The following is a 24,552-nucleotide window of genomic DNA, read 5'->3' on the forward strand; positions in this document are numbered from 1 at the left end:
TTGAGGATCTGAGGTTCGCCCAGAGAGGGGTGGTGTTGGCGGAGGAGAGGGGGGAGGTGGGAAGAAGGGAGGAAAGAGGGTGGTGGGGTGGGGGGGGGGCTGGGGGGGTAAGAGACTCCAGAAAATCCAGCGGGGGGAAAGCCAGACCCGTCAAAATGTTTGCTGATGTTTCATGGGAAAGGGGCTGATTTTATAGGAGCCCTGATGGGGACATGTCATTGATAGGCTTGGAAGGCTGATGAATGGCCCCAAGTCAGATGGGGATGTGGCAAGGCTCACTGGAAGTCTTTTGTGGGGCTGTTTTGAATAAGAAAAGCTCCCTCCCGACGGAAAAAAAGAGGCTTAGATCTACACAGTCCCAACACTGTGGCCTCCCCATCTTCCATTATGGCATTTAATTTAAGTTTTATACACCTCCCAGCTCCAGACAAACATACACAACCTCTGCTGCTGATCCTAACTGCGGCTTCACGTCCCTCAGAAACTTGTTGCCACATTCCCTCATCACCTCATTCCACCATTAAACGGTGTTTGTGACAACTCCGCCGCACGGCCGACGCGTCATAGGCTCAAACATGTATCCAAACATGCTACAAACGGCACAAGTGTGGATTTATTAATGGGCGTTTTCACCTCTTTTCGCTCACTCTTTTGCTTAGTTTTGGTGTGCCTGGGAGAGGAGGGAACGGTCACAAAAGGGGGGAAGTAAAAGTGCAAAGCCCGAGGCTGGGAGGGCTCTGATGGAGTGCCTGAGAGCTGGAGAAGGGAAAGCTGTGATTAGAATATGAATGGAACCACAGGAGAGGGGGAGAGGAGAAGGGGAAAGAAGAGGGGAGAGGAGAAAGGCGGATTATGGCTGAATTACTCACCACACCATGGATAGCAAAGGGAGGACTCTCTCCTGCACTGCGCAGGCGCTGATGCTGCTGCTCGCCGACACACACCGTGCAGCCACCTGGGAGCACGGGTGGGACAGGGCGGCAGCAACATGCCACGAGACAACATGCACAGTCACAGTTTGTTAAAACGGGGATGTGCTATTGTTCAGGGTCCGACGGGAAGGAGAAAGCTACTGGAACGGGGGGGAAAAGGACAAGATGACTCCAAAAAAACTAAAGAAATTCATTTTGAATTCATTTTAAACTGAACAAATCACAAGTAAAACCCTGTAACGACCCTTAAATAAATGAATGTTCAATAGAGGCCTAAATGGTCGTTAGTGCAAAACCGTGACCTCAACATAGGATCTAATTAATGTCTGTCAAATAAGGAGGAGGTGGAGTTGCCGGACGCTCTTTTTTTTTTTTCCATCCTGTTATCTGCTTATTAGAGCCTGATAAAATAGGACAGGTGCAGCCTCCAGAGCCTCTTCCACTCGTCCTATTCTCACACACACAAACGGATGTGTGCTGCTTTTGTTCAGTGAAAAGGCCCCAGTTGAGTCATGTGTGTATGTGCGAGTGGGGGGTATGGTTACGCTACATACGACACGTTGCTGGTGTTAAGGCTTCGGTTTGAAAAGAGGAAACTGTACGGCTCAAAGAAACTTTCTCTTCCTCCTGCTGACGTGAAAGAGGCTGCTGCTCTGTTTGTTTCTGTACGTTGTCACTCAGCCTCGTTGTGTTTGTCCTCCAGCCGAGTCCTCGTCCACTTTTCATTGACAAGCATAAAACATCTTTTAATAAAAAATAAACACAAATAAAACTAATTTTAACCGTGTTCTAAGCAGATGGTTAGTTTCTGATTAACGTTGTTACATCAAGCAGAAAATATGTTTCAACAATACATCAGTCCATCTTGGACTTAGAAATAATTACAATTTTCATGAATGATTATTTATTTAATAAATTAATTTGCAACATAATTTCATTGTTTGAGTTGTTTTGAGAAGAAATATCGAATGTGATCACTGACAATATTTTAAATGATCAGAAAAAAAAGACATTTGATGAAATCTAATTATAAAAGGTCATTGTTTCAGATTCTTTTGACATTTTTATGGACCAAATAAATGAATCAATTAATCAAGGCGATAATAAAAGACTAATTTAAGGCTTTAAAAAAGAAGAAAACATTTGCAACTTGAGTTTTTGTTCTGAGCATTTGAATGATTTGGTCTAAACTTGACTGTGTTTACTCACCACTGTCGGGTTTGTAAACATTAAGTGAAGTTGATTTATATTATAAAATAAAGTTCACATTATTGTTTTCGCCAATGTTTGCTCCTCGTTTGTTTTCTGGGGTTGAAATTATAATACAATCACAGCTGAGTGTCGGGTCTCACATGTTGGATCTTTGTAAATGTGACGTTATCACCTCAGCAGAAATCAAACCTGGACATTCGCACAAACCATCAGGAAGCAGCCAGGAAATAAAACTAGATACAACCACTGTGATAAAAAATATAAAGTTTCAGGTCTCTGATATGAACACTGGGAGCTTTCTGAAGTTTAAAAACGTATTCAACAATCCGAACACTCGTTGGTTTGTTAATCTTTCAACAGACTTATAAAGAATGCAGCCCATATTTTTTGGAGCTTAAGGTTGCAAAAGAAACATCTGCAGTTTTTCCATTAAGTTATTATCCATGTTTAATAACTCCATTAAAATGTCCTATTTACCTATTTATGACTAAAGAGAGTATTATTGAGTTGAAAATAATTAGAATGTACGAGACACAGTGGCTGATTTGAAATATTATCTGTGTTTATTACTTCCATATACAAAGAGTAGGTATCAACAGAAATGAGTCACAGGTCCAACATTTTGTAAAAAAACAAAAATCGTCAGCCTGTTTCTTGCTGCTCCTTCAAAAAAAAGCTTTTTACAAATAAACCATGTTTCAGACGTTGCCAATAACAAATCTGACTCTTTCACTCACATACACCGTGTTTCTGTCCCTGCGCCCGTTCACTCGTTGTAACGGGACAGTTTGAGTCGAGGGATGATGTTCATGGACTGCATCTCCTGGAACAGCAGCTTGCAGGCGTACGGGATCCGCAGGGAGGAAACGTGGCAGGACGACTTACAGTAGTGACACCTGGGAACAGAGACTGAGAATCAGACTGGACACAGACCAGAAGATTTGTGTATTAACCATCCAGGCTACTCAACAGTTTCTGGGCTGCCCTGTGAAATGTGCTAAAAGATGACGTTATATCATATTTAACACACGTTTAACCATTCAAATGTTAATAAAAGCACTTGGTAGGCTGCCTGCCACTCAAGGTAGAGGAAGCAAAAGCATGTGACCTGAAAACCTGAAAATAACATGTTTTTTTATTTTAAAAAGAAGAGAGGTCGTCAGAACACATCGGGAAAGCTTTTCGCTGATGAATCTGAATCCACAAGATTAGATCCTTAAGTTTAAATGTTAAAAAGAGCAGATTCAGTAGCCAATGAGAACACCTGGATCAGGTGAGTTGTCATGAGTAAATGACAAAAGCTATAACGTTCATTGTTGAGATTTGTAGTTTCCATTATAAGATGACCAGTGTACGTGGGCTGCTTACCAGCCAGAGTATCCCAACAGGCCGCACTGTCCGCACACATCCACCTCGAAGGCGTCACTGGAGATCATGAGCCGCTCCAGCAGTAGCATGCTCGCTCCGTAGCCGATCAAACAGTCACGCTCCATCTCGCCCAGACGCAGACCTCCGTCTCTGGAGCGGCCCTCTGTCGGCTGCCTGTCGGTGAGAAGGACGGAGGAAACAGACAGAGGAATGTAGTTTGTTATTCCACCTGCTCTGATAAGATCATTTTATTTCTATCAGTAGTCACTGAAATGTGGGTTAAATTCCCGAATGGTTGACTCTACCTGGTGAGGACGGCTCTGGGGCCTCGGGCCCTGGCATGCATCTTGTCTAAGACCATGTGCTTCAGTTTCTGATAATACACCGGTCCATAGTAGATGTAAGCCTCCAGTGGTTCTCTGGGGAAAATACAGCAACACACAGATCATTAATATCTAACTAACACTGTAATACAGAATACATTTCACTAGGATGCAGTTTAGTGTCAGATCAAAGATCAAATGTAAAATCCACATGTTTACAGGTTACATACATGTATGAAATACAAGGGATGACTGCTTCTGTTTTTCTTTTAAAATGAACATTGATGGATATGTTGTTGTTGATTGTTTTTTTTTACAGACAAAGGAATAACTCATTAATCACAGATGTTGTAGTGGCTTGTGAGAGCAGGGGATGCTTTAAAAACAATATATGTACACTATGAATATTCATGAAGGTGAAAACCGGGAAGAAAAACATGAAATCATGAGATTGCCCAGAGAAACTGGTTTGTTATGTTGGATATGAGCATTTCTTAATCACAACCAAGTTTCCTTTCTGCGTCACGTGCTGAAGTAAATACAAATCAGCCAAAGAGAAACAACACACAATCTAAAAGGGGTCATTCTTAAGAGAATGTTGAGCAGTAACGTGACATGTTTTTGTTAATGAGACAAAACTGTTTATTACCCAGTGATTCCTGAGGTGACGTAGTCTTTGCCCTGGTAGTTGTATCCGTAACGGACGAGATCCTCACACACGTCCTTCACCTTGCTGCCGCCGAAGGCCGTGCCGTAGTGGAACCGTCCGTCTAAGACTCCGGCCTTCCCAGCCAACAGTTCGATCAACTTCCCCACCTGACACCATCAGAGAGACTCTTAGACGCCCAGGAATCCAACAAACAGACACTTTGCAGTGATACTTGAAACTTGGCTCATGTGTCTCCCATGGGGTTTCTACACATTGGTTTTCTACCGGCTGTGTGAATTGATGATTTTGGAAAAGAACACAGTTGTCTATGTAAAAGATTTCCCAGCTGAAAATAAATACCAGAGGAAAAACCAAGTCATGAGGAAGCAGGGCTCAAAGACGGGATTGTGATGAGACAAACATTTTCTGCTTTCTTCTGTGTCCCCGATAGAACAGTGTCCTCTATGATTTAATAAAAATATTTATTTATTCATTTTCGGTTTGAGGACAGAGCCTGAGAGATTCCCTGACTCCTGAGAGATTCCCTGAATCCTGATTAGAGGCACGTGCAGCATGAAAAAATAAAATAATCAAGAAGTTAGTTCAGCCAAAGAGCCCAAAATACGTTTTGTCCGTACTCATCAGGTCCCAACGGGCTCGGGTCGGGTATCCACTCTCTTATTTGGTCAACCAGGACTTTACATTGCTGGCCACATTCAGGATATTGGTAAGAGAGGTGACCAAGAACCTGATGGTGACCTTACAGGACTATAATGACCACTCGACCACTCAACATTTCCTATCACTGCAACACTCCACTGATCCTTGGTGAAAACCTGGTCCAGAGCTCAGGACCTGAGACTGAAGGTTCAGCACAAGACAATGTCTTAGAATTCACTGAATCTCTCTGAATATAAATATAACATCTCTGCAGAGACCTGAAAATATCCAACCTGACAGAGCTTCAGAGGATCTGCAGAGAGGAAATCCCCAAATCCAAGAGAGCAAAACTGTCCCAAGAAAGACTCAAGACTGTAATCACAGCCAAAGGACACAAGCAAGTGTTCCTTCACAATAAATGTCTGAAAGTTTTTTTTTAATTAGTTTTTTCATGATGTAACATTGAGTGATAACCTGGACTTTAACATGAGATTGCAACATAACAGAATGTGAAAAAGATAGAGGGGTCTTACTGAATGTACTGTACAGTCTCCAGTCTGAATCCGCTTTCACCTAATTTACGTCCTCCCTGTCACAGCATATTGATATAGATGGTGAGCTTAGAATACACATGTACCCATCGGGGTGGGACCAGCAGTCCAAGGATGACTGATTTCAACAATTCCTCTGGGGTCGCGCCCGGTGGACCCCTGACCCCGTCACATAAAAGGAAACACCTACTCTCATTTCACTCTCAGGCCACAGAAACATCCTCCCGAGCCAAACATTTCTGAGCCCTAGCCATGACAACCGCTGCCTGCAAACACACTGGCACTGACAACTTCAGCAGTAAAGATCCTGCACGTTTTTTTATAGTGTAAAAGGACAAAAAGCCGCCAGATACACGGGCCAAGTTCCATGTCATTCATATTCAGCACCATCATGTACTTTGCGTGTTTGATAAAACATCCACACGCTGCGATGGGAGCCAGCTTCCCTGGCAGCAACAAATATCTGTTTGTGACCGGTAAGATTGCTGCTTAATGGCGTCAATGGACGTGTGCTCTGGAAGCCAATGATAACCCAGAGGAGACAAGTGGGATAATGAGGGTTTTGTCTCAGAAGAGCCGACACAAACTTATGAAGAGCGACGGTCAACACAGGAGACCGAGGTGGTTTCAGTCTGAGCTGCAGCCAAAAAGCATTCACAATAACAACTGTGAATAAGTTCATGGTTAAATGTCAAATTAAAACCTTTATACTAAAAACAATAGTTTTGGATTTCTTGATAAATGTCACACAGAATTTCAGAGATTAAATGATTATGGGAAACTGAAAATGTATCTGCAATTATTTTGATAATTGTTTCTGTTTAAAGCCAAAATGCCAAAGTTGGAAAACTGCTCACATTTTATTCATATTATATATGACAGTAATCTGGATTCATTTGGTTTTTAAATAATTGAACATTGTTAAGTTTTTTTTTTATCTATTTAGTGGAAATTAATTAGTAATAACAGATTGTTGATTCCTATAACATATGTCTTTCAGCTGAGAGGAATCGTACCGTCATCCTGGAGGGATACCCATGAGGGTTCATGATGATATCTGGACAGATGCCAGTGTCACAGAACGGCATGTCCTCCTGTGGGACGATGAGACCGCAAACACCTGAATACACAAACACACACACACACAGACAAACAGATTGCTGTTAATGCACTGCCTCTTCACAGAAATTGCAGATGAAGCACAACAAGCCATTTAAATAGATTTTTTTACTAATAATGTTAAAATAAATGTCCATTTATTAATCAGGGAATCAACAGTAAATAAAACAACAACAAAAGTAGTACAATATTTAACTGTTTAAGTTGTTTCAGGGTTTGTTTGTTAGGTAAAATGTCCAAACATATCCTCTTGGTTGTAGCTTCTTATGTGTGATAATTCGATTTTGGAGGTGATGGGCATTTTCATTACACTTCACAGATAAATAAAATAATCAAGGGATTAAAGAAAAGAAAAATATTTTAGCTGCAGCCATATCAAACCATTTAAACCAGATTAATTTCCTAATTTAAGTGTCCTCCCACTTCTGACTAAAAAAACTCTCACACTTCTGGTAACACTGTTGTTGTGTATTGCTGCTGGAAGCAGAGGACCTCTGGCGGAGCATCACATTTCCATACTCCTGTGGACAGACAGGGTCTTCTGTTGATTCACATGACGTGGGGGACAGGCGCCCTGGTAGCCAGGAGTTTAAGTGTGAGTGCAAATGTTTGCCGAGGGGCCGAAGCACTCTTCCCAGGCCAGGGTAAACAGATTGTAGGCCCATTTGCAAATGAAAAAAGAGAAAGAGGGGAGAAAAGAAGGAGAGCAGGAAGTGGAGAAAGGTGCTTAGTGCGACAGGGAGACCGGGATTACACATCCATGACTTTCAGTTCAACTCAGAGGAAGTCGAGGGGATCAACTGGAGAGGAGAAATTGAATTCGAGCACGTGGATAAAATTCACTATTAGTCCACAAGTCAGCGACACAACACGGTGCGGACTGCTGATGCCTTTAAAGGACGCTGCAACAGGATGTTGACTGGGAACAAGTGCAACGACTTGCTGGAAAGTCATCCAACAGCAGGAAGAAGGTGGAAAGAAAAGAGAAAAAGGCGAGTGCAACAGGGCCAGAGGAGAAGGAGAAAGGCGCAAAAGAAAAGGAAAGAAAAAGCAGTTGAGAAAAAAGTTTGAAGATCGGGCTAAAAGTGAAGTGAAAGAGGAGGAAATAAAGTGAAAAACAGAGGAGGAGAAGGTGAACGGAACGATTGAGAGGGAGGGAGAGAGAGAGAGAGGGAGAGAGGGAGAGAGAGACACTAGTTCCCATAGCAGACATCCTTGGTGTTGTTTGTTTTGTGTGAAAGTGAATGATAAAAGAGGCATGAAATCAGCAGAGAAAGGCAAGACAACAGCGAGGGTTCAGAGCCCTCCATCACAGCTCATACAGCTCCACGCTGGAGGCTCGCACAATGGGCCCCTACTACTGACAACCTCTCCACCTCCTCCCCCACCTCCACAGCTGTGTGTGTGTGTGTGTGTGTGTGTGTGTGTGTGTGTGTGTGTGTGTGTGTGTGTGTGGGGGGGGGGGGGGGGGGGGGGGGGGGGACCAGTAAATAATTAACTTATTCTGCTCTGCTGACCAGGACTTATGAGACTGGTCATGAGTTGCTACAAGATCTATCGCTAAATTCACTTCCAATTAAATAATTAAACCCTGATTTAGGATCAGTTCCAGATTCAGTTTAAAACATTTGACAAGAAAGAAAATATTGTTTTTGATGTAGAATAAAAAAAACACTGGAATAAAAATGCAGGATTTTACAAATTGTCTGTTTTCTAAAGTTGCTGTGAACGCATGTGCAGTTAAATCTGATTAAAAAGTGGCCATACATCATTTACACATCTGGGCCTCTCCATCCAGTTCTCCTGCTAACCCAGCGGCGACCCCTCTCCCGCCGTCATTATCTCAGACAGAAGACATTGTCCCATCCCGAGCTGACCGCCCAGCGGCCATGGCGTTAATGAAGAGAGTAAATTATGCATGGCGCCAGTTAGCTTTTTGATTAAAACATCATACAAGCCCTCTATAGGGGAGGTGCAGCAAAACAATGGAGGTTGTAAACACTTTTTTCGCCCCAGCAGCAGCAGAATACTGCTGTGGTGTAATAAATTTACATAGTCTGGCACAGGACAAAGAGCCAATTAATTGAAAAGACCTCTTGAGAGATGAGGACAGGGGGGCAGTGACAGAGCAACAGCCACTGGGACTTGACTCAACAAATGCTCCGACAGAGAGACGGCCGAGGAGTCTTTTCTTGGTCGGGTCATTTACAATCTTTTTTTACAAGACTATTTCAAATTTGGCCTTGAAATGAATTAAAAGTTTAGTATTTTGTGCAAATTCAGGTTTGAGTTCAAGACACTGGATGTTGTTTAAGAGAGGAGGCAGAGTGACCGTGCTGAGGGTGGCACCTTTCTGTCCGTGACGACTGCTGAATTTGTCTCCTATCTCCGGTCTCCGGGTCTGCCTCAGCAGGATCTTGATGAGGAAAGCATCTTCGGCGTTGGACGAGATCATGACCTTCTCGATGTACGAGTCTGTTGAGCCCTTATAGCTGCAAACAAATAGGACGCCAAACTAGTGTTATTCCTAATGTCGGCAAACACTTAAGCCTGAAACATGCTTCTGCGACTGCGTCTGCGTCTTTTCACGCCGCTGTGGCGCAAGACTCGTTTTCATTCATGCTTCCCCGGAAGCGCTTGGCAGAAGATATCCATATTCGTTCTTCTAAATCTTCCGTGATTTCTGCCGGTATTATGGGGCATGAAACCGGAAATGCAGCTCCAGAAGGGATGTAGAGCAGACCAATCACAGCCTTGCGGGCTGAGTGAGCTTGCGGAGCTTTGCCGTAAATTTTAGAAAAGGGGGTCGACACCCGTCAGCACGTAAGGAGGGATACATAAGCACGTAAGGGACCCGGAAGGGCTCTTGCGCTTACGGGTCCGTGAAAACGCAGAAGCATGTTTCAGGCTTTAGGTGTCGGCAGGTGTAACAGGTGTAATAACAGGTGTAGTAACATGTGTAGTAACATGTGTAATAACAGGTATAATAACAGGCGTAGTAACATGTGTAGTAACAGGTGTGTCAACAGCTGACGCAGGCTGAGATCACAGTCAACTTGTAGGGAGGGGGGGGTCTGTGGGTGAGGCGGTTGTGTGGGTGGTGGTGAGAGCCGACGTGCACTCACCCGACGGGCACGTCTCTGTACTGGGGCTGGCCTGGCTGGTTACTGCCCTCCAGTGGTGTCTGAGTGACAGTTGGCATTGACTTGTTTACCAACACCTGCTTGTTCTCCACTTTCTCACCTGTGGCAAACAGAAGGGCGATCACAGATTAGAGAAACAACGTTAGTACGGCAGCCCACTTGGACTAACGGTTGTGGTTGTGTGCTCTTTTAGATGAACTGAGACCCGCGCGGTTCGGGCAGGTGCGGATTCTGTCCTCCTCTGTCCCCCTAAGTGCAGAGCTCTGAAATCTGGATCAAGCTCTACTGTCTGCAGCCTGAGTGTCTTTACTGGGTCGTGGTATGTCAACACAAAATGAAGCTGCGATTTAAAAAGCAGCTAATACTAGTGCTGTAAGTGAGGACTTCAGTCTATTTATAATTATGTCCAACTCTCAATTATTACATCACATAATAATAAGTAAATACCGTTACACTGCTCATAACATGAAACAGTCAAAAGCCAAAGTAAAACACAGCACATTAAACTATCCCTCATATCTGAAGATATTAATGATTCAGCTCATTTACTGGAGCAGTGGTGTCTGACGAGAGGAGCAGCAAAGCATGCTGGTCCTCTCCTGGTCCTGTTGCTACTCACCAGGGGAGCAGATGCCATCAGCATCCAGGATGTTGTGCCTCCAGATGGGCTTTCGTGTGGCAGCATCCAGCATGGGGCCCATCACCTTGTCGAAGGTCTGGTTGGTGTAACGCCGCAGCGTACACTTTGCGTTTTTATAGACGAGGCAGCGGCCAAACCCTGGAAGCAAAACACACACATGAATATTACATAGGTTGTAATAGCCTTTTTTACTGCACTCAAATTTAGGCCGAGTCTTATTAGGCCGAGTCTTGTTAACTCCGGTGGGACTCACCTCTGTCGAGTGAAGCTTTGTTAAGGATCAGAGCGTCTTCAATGTCGTAGCCGCTGTAGCTCATCACAGCCACGGTGGCGTTCTGACCAGCAGGAAGCTTCTCAAAGTTGATGAGCTCAATGGTTTTTGTTTTGACCATCGGCTTCTGAGGATACGCCAGCAGGTACATCAGAGTGTCAATACGGTTCCTCTGATTATAGCCAATAGTGCCTGGAGAGAGGAGACACAGATGGATATATAATTGGCAATATTCTGTGAAAAGTTATATTCAAAACAAGTGTTTCACTGCACTTTTTAAACTGATTGTCTATGGATCAGTTATTAGAGGTGATTAATCCTCCTGTTGTTCAGGGCCGAGCCTGGTTATCAGCATCACAGAGCGACACAGGAGGAGGAACGAGGCCTGTTATGACATAAAGGCCGGGCTCCATGGAAGCCTTGACATTTGTCAGATGCTATTACTTCACAATCAGGCTACAAGCACAGAGTCTGTGATAATAGGCCCGGGCCACACAACCGGATTTGCACATGTATAGGGCCGTCCACACAAAAAAGACAAGGCAGAGGATATTGTGCCAAATATAGTTCCAGTCTGTGTTTTTGTAAGGACGGGGGGAGGGGAGGAAGGGCCGGACTGAGGTAAAGCAGTGGGATGGGGGGTGACAGAGGTTCTTACGAATGTTAGCGGGGCCGTTTGGGGAAGTTTTGGTTACCAAGGAGCTGCGGGTGCGCACTCTGTGGTCTTTCGCAGCTGAGCACACTGACCCCCCGAGCACAGCCAAAGCAGACACAATGAATTGCTAATGACACTCTGGGTGACTGGCAGGGAAAGGGCCTCCGCACACACACGCACAATAGAGAACCTACGCAAGCGCCCCATGTTTGATGTCCAAACACGCACGCACACACACACAGACACACACACATACACAGACACACATATACACACATGAAAAACACTCAATCACACATACAAATGTATTGTGACAAGAGGTAGATCAGGAGCAGAGTTTTGGGGGAGACGAATCAGCAGGCTGCTTGTATCTATGTTGTTTGTTATTCTAATGTCCTTTTGTACGATTTTAACTTGTGCAAATAAAAATGCTAAACTCCGAACCGGCAGATTTAAAAGGCTTAAGAACGGTGTTCATGTGAGATTAAATTACTGTAAGTGTTTGTGTGTGAGTGCATGCAAAGAGGTGCAGCTGTGTGGAGGATGTTTGAGGAGGGATTGGAGATCTTCACATTTCAATGACCTGCCCGCTCACTGAAGCTACCTGCTCAGTCTTACCCATTGCCTGTTTGCCCATAGCGCACTGGTATGTGTTCCTGGGTGACTGGTTGTGGTGGGGGTAGGGAATGAGGCCGGCACACACCCCGAGCAACGTGAAGGGCTCAATCTCCAAGTGTGTTGTGAGTCTGCAGACAAAATAAGAAACAAATACGAGATGAAATAAACACATCATGTTGACCAAAAGGATCCTTTTCCACAATTTTTATATCAGCAACATCGTGCGTCACTCACTTGTTGATCATGTGTTCATAAAGGGCGATCTGACAGTCGTTCTCCTCGTTCACATCCAGGTACTCCACAAGACCCTCGTGCAGGAAATCCTCAAAGGTTCTGGAAGAAAGAAAAGTGTGTTTTTTTTACTGTTTGCTATTTCAATATACACAATTATCGGGAAACATATATATACACTCAAAACCTTGTAGCTCCTGACTGCTGGTCTCACCTGTAGCCCTGCGACAGGTCCTCAATGTGTTTGTTCTTCACCATCGGCTGCCCCCTCTTCACTATGATGTACGGCCTGAAGGGGAATCATAGAAAAACGAAATAATTCATTGTATCAGTTATTCATTGTAAAGTCTGTTCTATTTATTGCATATCAACATAATCTATTTTTATGCTTTTTAAAGCCTTAAGTTTGGAGGCATACTGTCATCCTCACCTGCAGAGGCGTCCTCCGTCAGACGAGATGTAGACGCAGCGGTCGGTCAAGTTGGTGGAGATGGACACAAACTCATTGATGAAACCTGCTCTACGCATCAGCCTGAAGGTGTTGACCAGTTTATGATGGTCTCTGATGACACCCAGAATGTTGCCTGTGGACCAGATACAGACACAAGCACAGATTTAAAGAAGAACGACAAAAAAAATGTATCGATCATCTATCACAACAAATAATTTAGCTTTGATTAAAGGTATAATCCAACGTTCTTCTCAGGTGAGACAAACATGAAGTGAGTAACTTCTTGTTTGCTGCTTGTCTCTAAACAGTCAGAGTGAAAAACACGCGTCATCATTTCCTGCAGTGCAATTTAACAGCATCAAATTTCCTAAATGGTTTGAGCAGCAGTCGGAAAAACAAAGATATTCATATAAAACATATAATATCAGCAAATTCTGAGATTTGGCATTTTAGCTTGCAGCTGATTCATTTTCTAGTCAATTGTTTCATCTAATGACAGATCGACAATGAACCAACAAGCTATAGCAGGTATTTATGGGAACTTCAAATGGTGAACAGATTCAACGTTGGGGTTAAATTCTGTGAGAAAAACTCACATCCACAAACTTAAAGCTGAAAGAAAGAGGGACACAGCGTGCATATACAGTGGGGCACTGAACCTCCACTGCCGCTGAAAGCAAAGCTCCAACTGCCTTCAGGGGTTTGTTCATATCAAGTCCGACAGACAAACGAGCAGAGAACAGAGGAGACACTGTGCTCTGCCTCTGTGTGAGGGCACATTTGCACTGAACACACTCTGAAGGGCTTTGACACCTGCTGCTACCAACTAATTAAATGGTATGGCAGCTAATATAATTTGACAGTTATCAGCGGTGAGACAAACATATACAGTAATTAAGGGGCCAAGTTCTGACTCAAGAATAATACCTACTGCTGCCATGAAATTAATGACTTATCAGCCTCCCTGCAAAATACAAAATTACCGTCGGTAAACTAAAGAGAATATTTTCCCTCGTTCATGTTCATAAGCAACGCGTTCCAAACAGGGAGGATTAGAATTTCTTTTCAAGTGATCTGAGGCAAAAGCATCCAGTGTTAATGTTCTCGTTGTTTGTTTATTCAGTTATTATGAGGCGCAGCTGCGGAGGAGTTTTACCGTTGAGGAAGACGAGGAAGACGCTCGGGTAGGAGAGCTCCTCGCCGCACAGCAGGTTGACGTCCTCCACCCCCAGGTTGAAGGCCAATTTGACGATCGGGCCGTCCTCCATGTCCGTGGTGATGTGGGTCATCAGAGCCAAGTTCTTCACCAGACCACAGGCCTACACAACCCGCACAACGATGTTTGAAAGCGTTTCGTCTCTGTGCCTTTACTCAAAATAATACTGCACACGACACAATAAGAGCATCACAGCTATTTGTGAAAATGCAAATCAAAATCTACATTCAAAGTCTACATTCAAAGTACGATTTTGGCTGTTTGGGCTCTCTCTATCAAAACAATAAAAAAAGATGATGTCACGAAGCAGCAGGGAATCATGGGAGCTTTTGTCTTTCACCACCACTGCTTATGAAAGTCTCCCTGACGTGACTCAGATACAGTACATGTCCACGGATGAGGCAAGGTACAAAACTTCTATTCACATTATGCAGCAAAACCAACAGTGGAAGGAGAATCCAGCTAACTGGCTGACAGAGTGTTTTTAGTTCCTCTTATGTTGTTTGCCCTTGACGTTTTAGCGGAGACGAACAAAGCCATGGGTAAAAACAGATATGGTCCAATTAGAAGGCAAGAACAATACAATGTCCTGCTACCTTAAATTAAAGATTTTCTGGGTTTCTATCTATAAATATATAATTTAATATATAAAGCTGAAAATATGGCAACATTTTTAAACTCACAATATTCAACTTCATAACATAATCTCAATTTGTTCCTTTACTTCTGAAACTATCTAACATTGCTGAAGTATGTCTTTGGTTAACAAACCTCTCAATCCGCACCCAGTGAGATTTACAACCCCTGTTCTGGATTAAAGACCAAAGGTTTTACTATTTCTCTCTCCCAAACGTCTCAAACTGCACAGTGTTGAGGGACCTCTACTGCCCCCACTTCATTGGGTCGGCAGGAACTGGTCAGGTGGGCAGCGACACTCACCTCTCCTTCAGGCGTGTCAGACGGACACAGCATGCCCCACTGTGACGGCTGCAGGGAGCGCGGGCCGCTGACCTTCCTGGTTTTCTCAAACTGGGAGGAGATCCTGGTCATCATGCCCAGAGCCGAGATGAAGGAGAGACGAGACAGGACCTGAGTGACGCCCTGACGGTCCATCTTGAATCTCTTCAGAGACCAGTTTCCCTGTGGAGGAAATCCAACATCTGTTTTCACTTTATGACTCATTAACACATTGTTATGAAGAAAATGAATCAATGAATCAGAAAATATAGGTTTTCTATATCAATTAGGTTAAAAGGAGCTGCTGGTGATTTTAACGCTTTTTAAATTTCATTATTTGATCACAGCTGACTTTTGAAAATCTGTTAACATCCTGCTGCTGTGATGACAGTGCTGTTGTCTCAGGTCAAATAATGTTTTAAATTCTGACATGTGTATAGTACATAGTAAAGAGTATATAAAGTAAAGTATGAGTAAAGCAATATGCGAATATTCTTCAGAATGACAGATGTTTTGTGGCAGAAGGATTTGAACATCTTCCTCCGGGGGAACAGTAAATAAATCCTCTCTGTTTAATGATTTCATTACATCCAGGGGGTCGCACACTCACCGTGGATATGGCATTGACCATGCCGTTGGTGATCTGGTCCTGCCGCATGTGCTTCACCACGTCGAACTGAGCTGCTCTCTGCTTGGGAATGATCTGGTCAGCGATTTTCTTCAGCTCGGAGTTGAACTTCTTGAAGAGATCTTCAAACAGCAGAGACAGCAGCTGGAAAAGGCAGAGAGAGAGAAAGGGAGAGCGTTGTTGATAAAAAACACGTTTGACAGATATTAGTCAGTCGTCAAGTCTCCAAACTGAACACAGAGGGAGACAATCCTCACAGAGTTCGAGATGTCATTGTTTCTTCACACAGTCTGACAGATCCCAGATCTCCTGGCGCCCTGCATCTGCTCACAACTCTAATCAGCGCTGAGGTGCGTTTACAGTCAGATTTAATAACCAGGTGTGCCGGCTCACTGATAAGCCTGACCTGGCCTCCGTCCCAGGTCCATGTCCTCCTCTGCCAGGCCTACAGGAGGCAACCTCTCCCACAACCCCCACCCACCCTGTGCATTAGCATACATCACAACAAACAGGCAGCTCTGCTTGAAATTAATAAAGAAATTAAGCTTCCGTCGCGCAGCCAGGCCAATTAGTTGAATGTCAGGGAACCATAATTGGAGAGTGAGGAGATTGCTGGCGTTGTTAGTGTGTAAGCCCCCTATTGAAAGAGGGCTCTGGGCCCCCCCCTCCTCCCATCTCCTGCTCCTTCTACAGAGCAGGTTGGGGGGGGAAATTAAAGGCCTTAAGACAGCAGTAATTACATTATCAGAGCCGGGCCTGCGGATTAGCTCAATCGCTCCAGTCAAGGCAGCAATTCTATTGTCACGTGGATGAAAAATCCCCATGCTTCCACAGCCTCCGGATTTCGGTGCCACTGCATATCTCTCTCCTGACAAAGCCATGCTGAAATACAGGGGGAGGGGGGACGAAAACAAAACAGGGAAAAACAAAGCTGAGGGAAAATAATGAGAGTCTTATTAAAAGACGGAGGCTGGAACAAAGATGCAGGTGAGAGATCAGGGCTGGAACAGCTTTCTGTCCTCTGGTCTGCTCCTGTGATCCATTTGCACTAAAGCGTGTGAGCATTATTGGTACATTTCTATACGTATATTATTAATGAGCGTCAAGCGTGTGTTGTGCTCTACGGGCTCCATGGGTGAAGAAAAGGTAGTTGCAGGGATATGAATAAACAACACAACAACGGGGGGGGGGCTTTAATATCAGATCTGAAGTCCGACTCATTTACAGAATCCCATTGATCAGTTCACAATTGAACAAATAAACGGAACCTAAAGGGACTGATGCTTTGGTGGAGACTAAGTAGAAAAGTGAAATTGGGTCGTGTACGTGCTGTAAATGAGACGGATGCATGAAGACGTACCTGTCCCGCCAACTCAAGACGTTTGTTGCCATAATAATCTCTGTCGTCCACCTTGTTTTTGTTGCCCTGGGCCAGAATCACCCTCCTCACCATCACAGCCAGGTAAATACACTTAGCCCGAAAGTTGAACTCTTTGACCTGCAGAGAAAACACACAGTGATTACAGTTTGTGTCATGTACGGAGTGTGATTACCCATGATTCCTGTCTGTGTGTTTACGTACGGGCACATGTGTGAGGATAAGAGCTGCAAGGAGCTCTCTGGCCTCCTCCATCTTGGTTTTCTTGGGGCCTCCCCACATTCGCTGTCTCCGCACTTTATTCCCGAGGTACCTCAGAGCCTGAGATGATGGGGCAGACACAGAAGAGGTCAGAGAGCAGTGAACAAGTCAATCTGGAAAACAGATGTTTATGTTTTTTTTCAAAAATCCAACATAAAATGGAATGTGCCCAACCAACTCAACCTGCTGCGTATAAAACATTTTCAAATATATACAAAAATAAATTATTAAGTAGCTGATACAAGCGAATTGATTGAATTACTAATTAAACACTGTGGAGGTTGTTGCTGTTGGTGATCATGGTCGTCCTCAGCATCGAGCAAAACAGTGTCAAGGTTTCACTCATCCGTGACCATTTGAAATGTGCAAGTAAGGTTGACAAGTTTTTACAAAATATGTGTTATGCAGTGTTTCATACATTATACAGTATTACTTTGAAGTAAAAAGTGTCCTTAATTTGTTTTTAAACACCAGACAAAAGAGAAGTGACAGGAGCAAGAGCTGGAGGAGCACATATAGGCCTCAAAGCTCCTCAGTTCCATTCAAACCAGGAGATGTTGAAGTTATATGGGCAGCGGTTCGGACTCCAGGCCACTGTTTGTCAACTTTGACCATTTTGAGACACATTTTGACTTAAAAGGCATCAATAGTCAAGTTGGCAGCTTGACAGTCAAGAGTTGCGTTTCAAGACGTGTGTTTCAAGTCTGGAATTCTTTTTATTTTCTAGAGGAAGAGAACAGAAAACCGCGTGTATGAGGACTGTGGTAGGTCAAGCTAATCACAAAGGAAATAATGCCCATTGCATGGACGCACACACACCCACACTAACACCTGAGTCAGTGCGCCTTTAGATCCCTCTACACAGCTATAGAAAAGGTCAAAGGTTAATGAGGCTGAAGACTTTCTGAAAGACCACCCACCCTGCCCTCCATGATCCAAAGAGCATAAAGAAAATAGAAATAATAATATGTTAATACACAACTCTAAAAAAATGTATAATATATGAACGCACATATAAATATATCTACAATTATCAAAATGTTTTTTTGGTGTCTATGTATACATCAATAGAAAAAAAGATGACTTTCAAATGTGGTTTAGGCAGATTACTTACCATCTGATAATCTGATAATGTTTTTTCAGCCTTATCTGCCTTTAATTATATAGATTTAGGCCTCATTGTGCAGAGTACAATGACCCAATGAATACCATGAAAAGACATCATGGCTGCTCCCAGACAGACGAACACGAGAGCTACAGCGACTGGTTGCTAGGAGGCAAACATGGCCTCATCAATGCATCACTGGTTCCTCCTCTAACGACATAATCTTTATTTGGCCGCTCGCATTCACCTGAAGACGTCAAAGAGAACGCGTGGGCCTCCTCAGTGACCGAGAGGAGTGAGAGCCATCACTTAAGTTCATGAGACAAAGCCTGAGTCATCCGATCTCAGGGGGACAAAGAAAATACCCTCTGTGGACAGCAGTTAGTGGGCATCAAAGTTAATAGGCACACGTCAGGGCTGGGTTCGATACCGTTGTTTATTTATATAGAAGGCTGAATAATACTGTAAATACTATGTAATACTAAATACTATTGTTCAACAGATTTTGTGTTGCAAATGAATTCATCTGAACAGGCTTTGATTTATAAACAATTAACAAATTTACAATTGAACTTTGAATTCAGTTTAATCAGCTTGAAGTATTTTTTTATTTTTAACGACTTAACATCATCATAATAAAACATGTTTAAAAAAAATGTCATTAGTTTTAGGAAATAAGTTTATGAGCACTGAGCGAGTCACTTACACATCCTTACGCCAAATACAACGCTGCTTAGCTTAGCATAAAGACAGCTCCCTGATTAACATGTAACATCTTGTTTGTTTGATCTGAACAGAAACCAGAGGAAACACACAAGTTGTGGTTCGACACAAAGTCATGTGACTTTCTGACTCATGTTGTCAGGGTGAGGTTGCCAGGCAACCAGCTACAACCCAACTCAATGTGCTGATTTCACTGTTGGACAAAGCTAAGCTAACGATTAGCCTGTTAACGGTCTCTGTGGTTAATGGTTGCATGTTGTGCTGCTATTGTACACTAATGAACAGGCGTCATAAAGTAAAAAAAAAAAGCAAATGAGTGCATTTGCCAAAATGTTGAATTAGTCCTTTAGTGACTATTTTCTGTTAAAGGAAGAAAACTCAAGCAGCAGAGGACGAGATGTCCTGATACTTCTTAACCAATACTCGTCAATTTCCCAAAAGTTTTGATCAATGTATTTAAACCTCTCTCCCTGTTAAACGCTAAGACATCATTTAAACTTCACAGCTCAGGTTGTGAAAAATATGTCAAAATGTTGCTTCAAAAACTTTAAAAGCTCCTTCCTCAGTGGTTAGATATTATAGCAACACATTAAAACTAAATTAAGTCGTGGTTCTATTCACTAGGACTTTTAAACATGTCATTTTCAGTTTTTTTGCCATTGTGTTTGAATTTTTCTCTTTTTGTCCTCGAAATATTATATGTAAATAGTGTTCGTGTTATTTGCTTGATTTGCATTCTGTAATGTTCATTATTTAAAAACACAAAAACTGAAGCGTCTTTGTAAATCCAAATTAGAAGAGAACGCTGAGGCCCAGTAGGATCACTGATGTACCTGCGTCTGCGTGAAGATCTGAGCTTTCTGACACTCCTCCAGACTGGCGCCGAAGCTGGCCATGACGTGCTCCTCTGTACCGATCATCTGCACTATCTCCTGGTCGCTCTCCACACCCATACCCTGTGTGGGGGACATGGAAACAGAGTGTGAGCACTGAAACTGGATAGAAAGCAAGATGAGAGACAAGATGGTGGACAAATGCGAAACTGTTTTAACATTCAATATGTGGGGCCAGATAAGAGCTCGCTGCGGAGGTGAAACGCTCAGACATTTTGCACCTGGAGCAGGAGGTGAGCAAGGAGACGTGAGATGAGTGTGTATGTGTGTGTGTGTACAGGGAAAGAGGGGTGAACTGGGAGTCATATGGTTCACTGACATTTGCTTATGGAAATGGGAGGCTCTGGGAACTTATCCGTGTCCCACACTGGATCTGGAAGAAGTCACCCAGGATATACAAGTACACAGCAAACAGAGCGAGCAAACTGTGTCCTGTGGATAATGACTTCAGCTCCCAACACTCGGCGCTCACAGGCTGACATGTTTGAAGAGATTTGTCCTCACATGGACAGTAGTTAATGATGCCAGCTGGCTCAGTGACATTTTCACAAGAGAGCAAAGACCAACACGCGAAAATTAATCTGATGTTAAACAACTGAAATTACCGATCTCCAACTGCTCAGTGATGAAAACCAGACAAATACATGTTTTACTTAAACTGTGTGAAATAATCTAGATGTTCAGTAAAGCAAATTTAAATAAAAATTGAATCGGATAAAGTTACTTTGCAAACAAACATAGATCTTTGTTCTACAGCCTGTGGAACGTCATCATGACAAACAGCTTCATCTAACATCATCTAGCTGCCCTGTAGCCCCCTCTACTGGACGCATCAGCTCTGCCAGGGACCATCAAGTCTAAAATCCCTTCTACCTTGAATATGATGGCGATGGGAGCGTCCTCTGACAGCGTGTTGTGTCTAAGGTAGAACCGGCCTTGTTTAACGATCATATTTGTCCTGCTTTTCTTCTCGTGAGTGGAACTGGAATTATAAGAACAAGATACAGTGAAACACACGTTAGAGGAGATGAAGAAAATGTTGAGAAAGAACGAGCAGCTTCACAAAACTCACGAAATCTTTTTGTCTAAGGAGGTAAATATGTGCAACTGAGATAAATGTGACTAGAGAAATTAAATGTATACATTTCTCTGTAATAATGTCTCTTAATGAAGCACAATTAAATAATCAAATGTCAAATGATCAAGATGTGTTCATATCGAGAAATTAACAAACAAATGTGAATTTGTGGTTTATATGTTTATGAGTAGCTGCCTGTTTTGTTTGTGTTGTGAACATGTGTGAAGGTGATGTGATGCACAGTCCTGCTAATGGTGTCCTACTTTTTCAACGAGTCAAAGGCAAATTTACATAAATAGGAAGAGGAAGCAACTAAACCTGGATGTAAACAAAGCAGGTTTCCAAATTTTGAAAATCAACACACAGGAAGGAGATGTTACTCGTTTGTTATGTTTCTATGTGCAACACTAAAATTAATCAGACACCTGGTTTGTTTGCAGGAAGATTCTTTAACTTAACAATAATTTAACTTTTGGAGCACAAAGTATTAAGAATGTAAATAATGAAAAAAAGTTTGGACTTTTAAGAGATTGTTGGTAGTTGTTGTGTGTTTCATTATTGGCTGTACACACTCTTTAATAAATGTAAGTGTAAGATGATATGTGATTACGGTACCTGGTGACTGAAGCTCCCACTGTTCCCTTTCTGTCCTGATCCACGATGATTCGATTCTTCGACAGCTGCTCCTGAATCAGAATGACCTTCTCTTGACCTTTTACAATGAAGTAACCTCCTGTGAAGAGACAGTGTACTAGGTGAATAAACACTTCAAAAAATAAAAGTGCTCTTGCTACTTTTCTTTTTTATTCTTTCTTTCATGTTTTTGTGGGCTGGATGTTTTTTATAGTGTGTATTCATACTGTGTACCTGGATCCAGAGGACATTCGTTGAGTTTTGCATATTCCATGGGCGTCTTTCCTGTGAGGACACAGTTGGAACTCCGCAGCATGATCGGCATTCTGAGAACAACACACAGTTAGTTTAACATTAACACAAACCTGTGAGGAGATGATTATTGTTTGTTGCATTTAGGAAAAAACGGAAATCACTGAATGTGAACGTGATTTCTTTCCAGTGAGGTCAGAGGTGAAGTTGCTGTGGCAGGAAATGACACTCTGGAACAAAACAAAGACAACAAACAAACAAACAAACAAACAAAAGCTCTGCTACCTTCCAATGGGCAGGGCATTGCGGATGATTCTCTGACTGCCGCGGGTGTACTCTATGTCCACTGTGATGGGAGCGGAGTACGTCATGTCCCTGAGACGACACTGTGGAAACATAGAGGACGATGAGCTGCATCACAACAGAGTCCGATGCTCTGACAATTGACATTAACAAGAGTTATTTTAATGTTTTATGACAACCAAACGTCTTAATTAGGGATATGACAATCCTTTAATCACAGTACAAATTAGCATCACAAGAACTGTTAACCTACAGGGATGTCTTCAATTTGCTTTTTATGTCTGATTAACTGTGCAAAGATATTTCATTTAACATGAAAACTTTAATAGTAAACTGACCTCGTGAGGAGACACTGGTCGAGTTACGTTGAAGCTTTCCTCTACATCAGGCATCCCGACATAGATATTGAGGTATCTAGAAGAGAAACGTTTATATATTTAGATTTGATGTTTAAGTGGACTCGTGTATGTCTGCAGGTTGACCGTGTTGAATGAGAAACAGTGAGTTAGATCAGACAAAGAGGTTTCACGTGTGTCTTACTTCAGGTACCACATCGGATCAGCATCACTTGTGATTTTCTCATTTGCTTTCATTATTTTCTTGATCTGCAAAAAAAGACACTCAAGATGAACTGAAATCAAGACGATACTGAGGCAGCTCTGACTGACACACACACACACACACACACAGAGGTGTTTTTACCTCCACATTGATGAAATAGTTGAATGAGTCAATGTGCTGCTTCACCAGACCTTTCACCTGGAAAACACACAGTGAAATAAAATACAGTTTTTAGTTAGTGCTGAATGTGCAACAGTAATGTAATTCCCTTTAAGCAACTAGAGATAAAACAATCGAAATAAAACAATTATATACAATATATATAAATATATATATTAGTTATGCACTGTGTAAGCGCAGTGAGGAGGTTTAACCATTAAGTGTTCTGCTACAGACTTGAAAATGTTTAGCTTTTTTTGTTTGTCAATCTTTGTTTGTTAGTCCATAAAGAAGAGTAGAAAACCCACAACCAGGAGCAAAAATCTGTCTTTAAACTTACTACAACTACTTTTACTACTACAACTACTACTACTCATAATAATAATAATATAAATAGATTGTGGTACTTATCAGTAACAACTGATATGATATTATTTCATTTTGATATAATTTCAGCCATATCACATTGTACGTTTTCCTATTTCACATATCAATATGAATATAACTGCTTATGTCTTCACAGAGGTTATACATTTATTTTATAGACGTGGGATAGAGTTTAGTAAAAAGCAGGTAAGTTCAGGTGTTTGTGTGTGTGTGTGTGTGTGCTTTACCTTCAGGAAGGCTGGTAACAGTTTCCATTTTTCCTGTCAAAAGGAAAAACACAATAAATCAGTTGTTGTCAAACAGTTAAAGTTTTTGTTTGACACATTTTATTCTGAAGCTCGTTTCAGGATAAGTGACTCCTGACATCTGCACCGACTAAGTTTAATTATACAAACACACACACTGTACTGAACGTGTGTCCATGTTGTGTTGCTCTCTGTTTCCTCCACGTTAGCTTGTGTGTGTCTCAGCTTGTGAGTCTGTGTCTGGTCTGAACTCACCTCCACCGTGTTGACAGGAGCCGCCAGCTCCTGAGGAGTCATCTCACAGAACTCTCCTCCTAACACCTCCATGTTGCTTTCTCCTGTTCAGCGGACACACACAGAAACTCCGCTCACACAGACTCTGTTGATGGACGCTGCCGGAAGTCGCTGCAGCATGCGTCCATGTCATGTGCTACGCTGTAAAACGTCCGTGCGGGCGGAACCGAAGAAATGGTTCCGCCTTTTGCTAAATCTCCGAAACTGAGAAGATAACGATATAAACACTGGAGCTGTTTTATTGTCACATAATGTTTGTAAGTGAGGTTAAAGTCCATGAAAATACACATCAGTAAAAATGCATCACAAACAGAGGTGGTAAATAAAACTGTTTTTTGATTACTGGTAGATTATAGTTTGTAGGAAATTCAACATTTACTGAGTTTATTTCAGTGCTGAAGTCACCAGTCAGGTTCACTTTGAAGTATTTGATACAAATTTAAATTTGATGTTTAACTGCAGATTTAAATAATGAATAACAAATAATAAAATAGTCTAAAATAACCGATTTGGAAAGCTCATAATGCAAAAATGCAAGACTAAGATCAAATAAATTACCAGATGTTTTCTCACTCACCTCTGCTGGTATAATAACGTGCAAATGGTTTGATTTGTCGAGGTTTTGAGATATTAATAATGTCAGAACTCATTAATCA

At 42.4% G+C, this 24,552-nt stretch overlaps 1 protein-coding gene across 1 annotated transcript; it reads right to left on the reverse strand.

Moving 5' to 3' along the window:
• Positions 1 to 2,685: 2,685 nt before the first annotated feature.
• Positions 2,686 to 24,009, reverse strand: polr3b (polymerase (RNA) III (DNA directed) polypeptide B). The gene is made up of 28 exons (XM_062389564.1): positions 23,858 to 24,009; positions 23,585 to 23,617; positions 22,953 to 23,009; positions 22,791 to 22,855; positions 22,589 to 22,664; positions 22,233 to 22,333; positions 21,930 to 22,021; positions 21,678 to 21,795; positions 20,858 to 20,966; positions 19,925 to 20,047; positions 17,207 to 17,323; positions 16,985 to 17,122; positions 15,607 to 15,768; positions 14,979 to 15,179; positions 13,980 to 14,142; positions 12,803 to 12,956; positions 12,587 to 12,661; positions 12,376 to 12,474; positions 12,142 to 12,269; positions 10,851 to 11,060; positions 10,577 to 10,735; positions 9,940 to 10,057; positions 9,164 to 9,306; positions 6,712 to 6,815; positions 4,485 to 4,651; positions 3,818 to 3,931; positions 3,513 to 3,686; positions 2,686 to 3,040 (listed from the first exon to the last, which is right to left on the reverse strand). The coding sequence occupies exons 1-28, from the start codon at positions 23,927 to 23,929 to the stop codon at positions 2,911 to 2,913; spliced, it is 3,402 nt and encodes a 1,133-aa protein (XP_062245548.1). The 5' UTR covers positions 23,930 to 24,009; the 3' UTR covers positions 2,686 to 2,910.
• Positions 24,010 to 24,552: the final 543 nt, after the last annotated feature.

This window comes from Platichthys flesus, chromosome 6 (assembly GCF_949316205.1).
Source record: "Platichthys flesus chromosome 6, fPlaFle2.1, whole genome shotgun sequence".
In the NCBI taxonomy this organism is placed as follows: Eukaryota; Metazoa; Chordata; class Actinopteri; order Pleuronectiformes; family Pleuronectidae; genus Platichthys; species Platichthys flesus.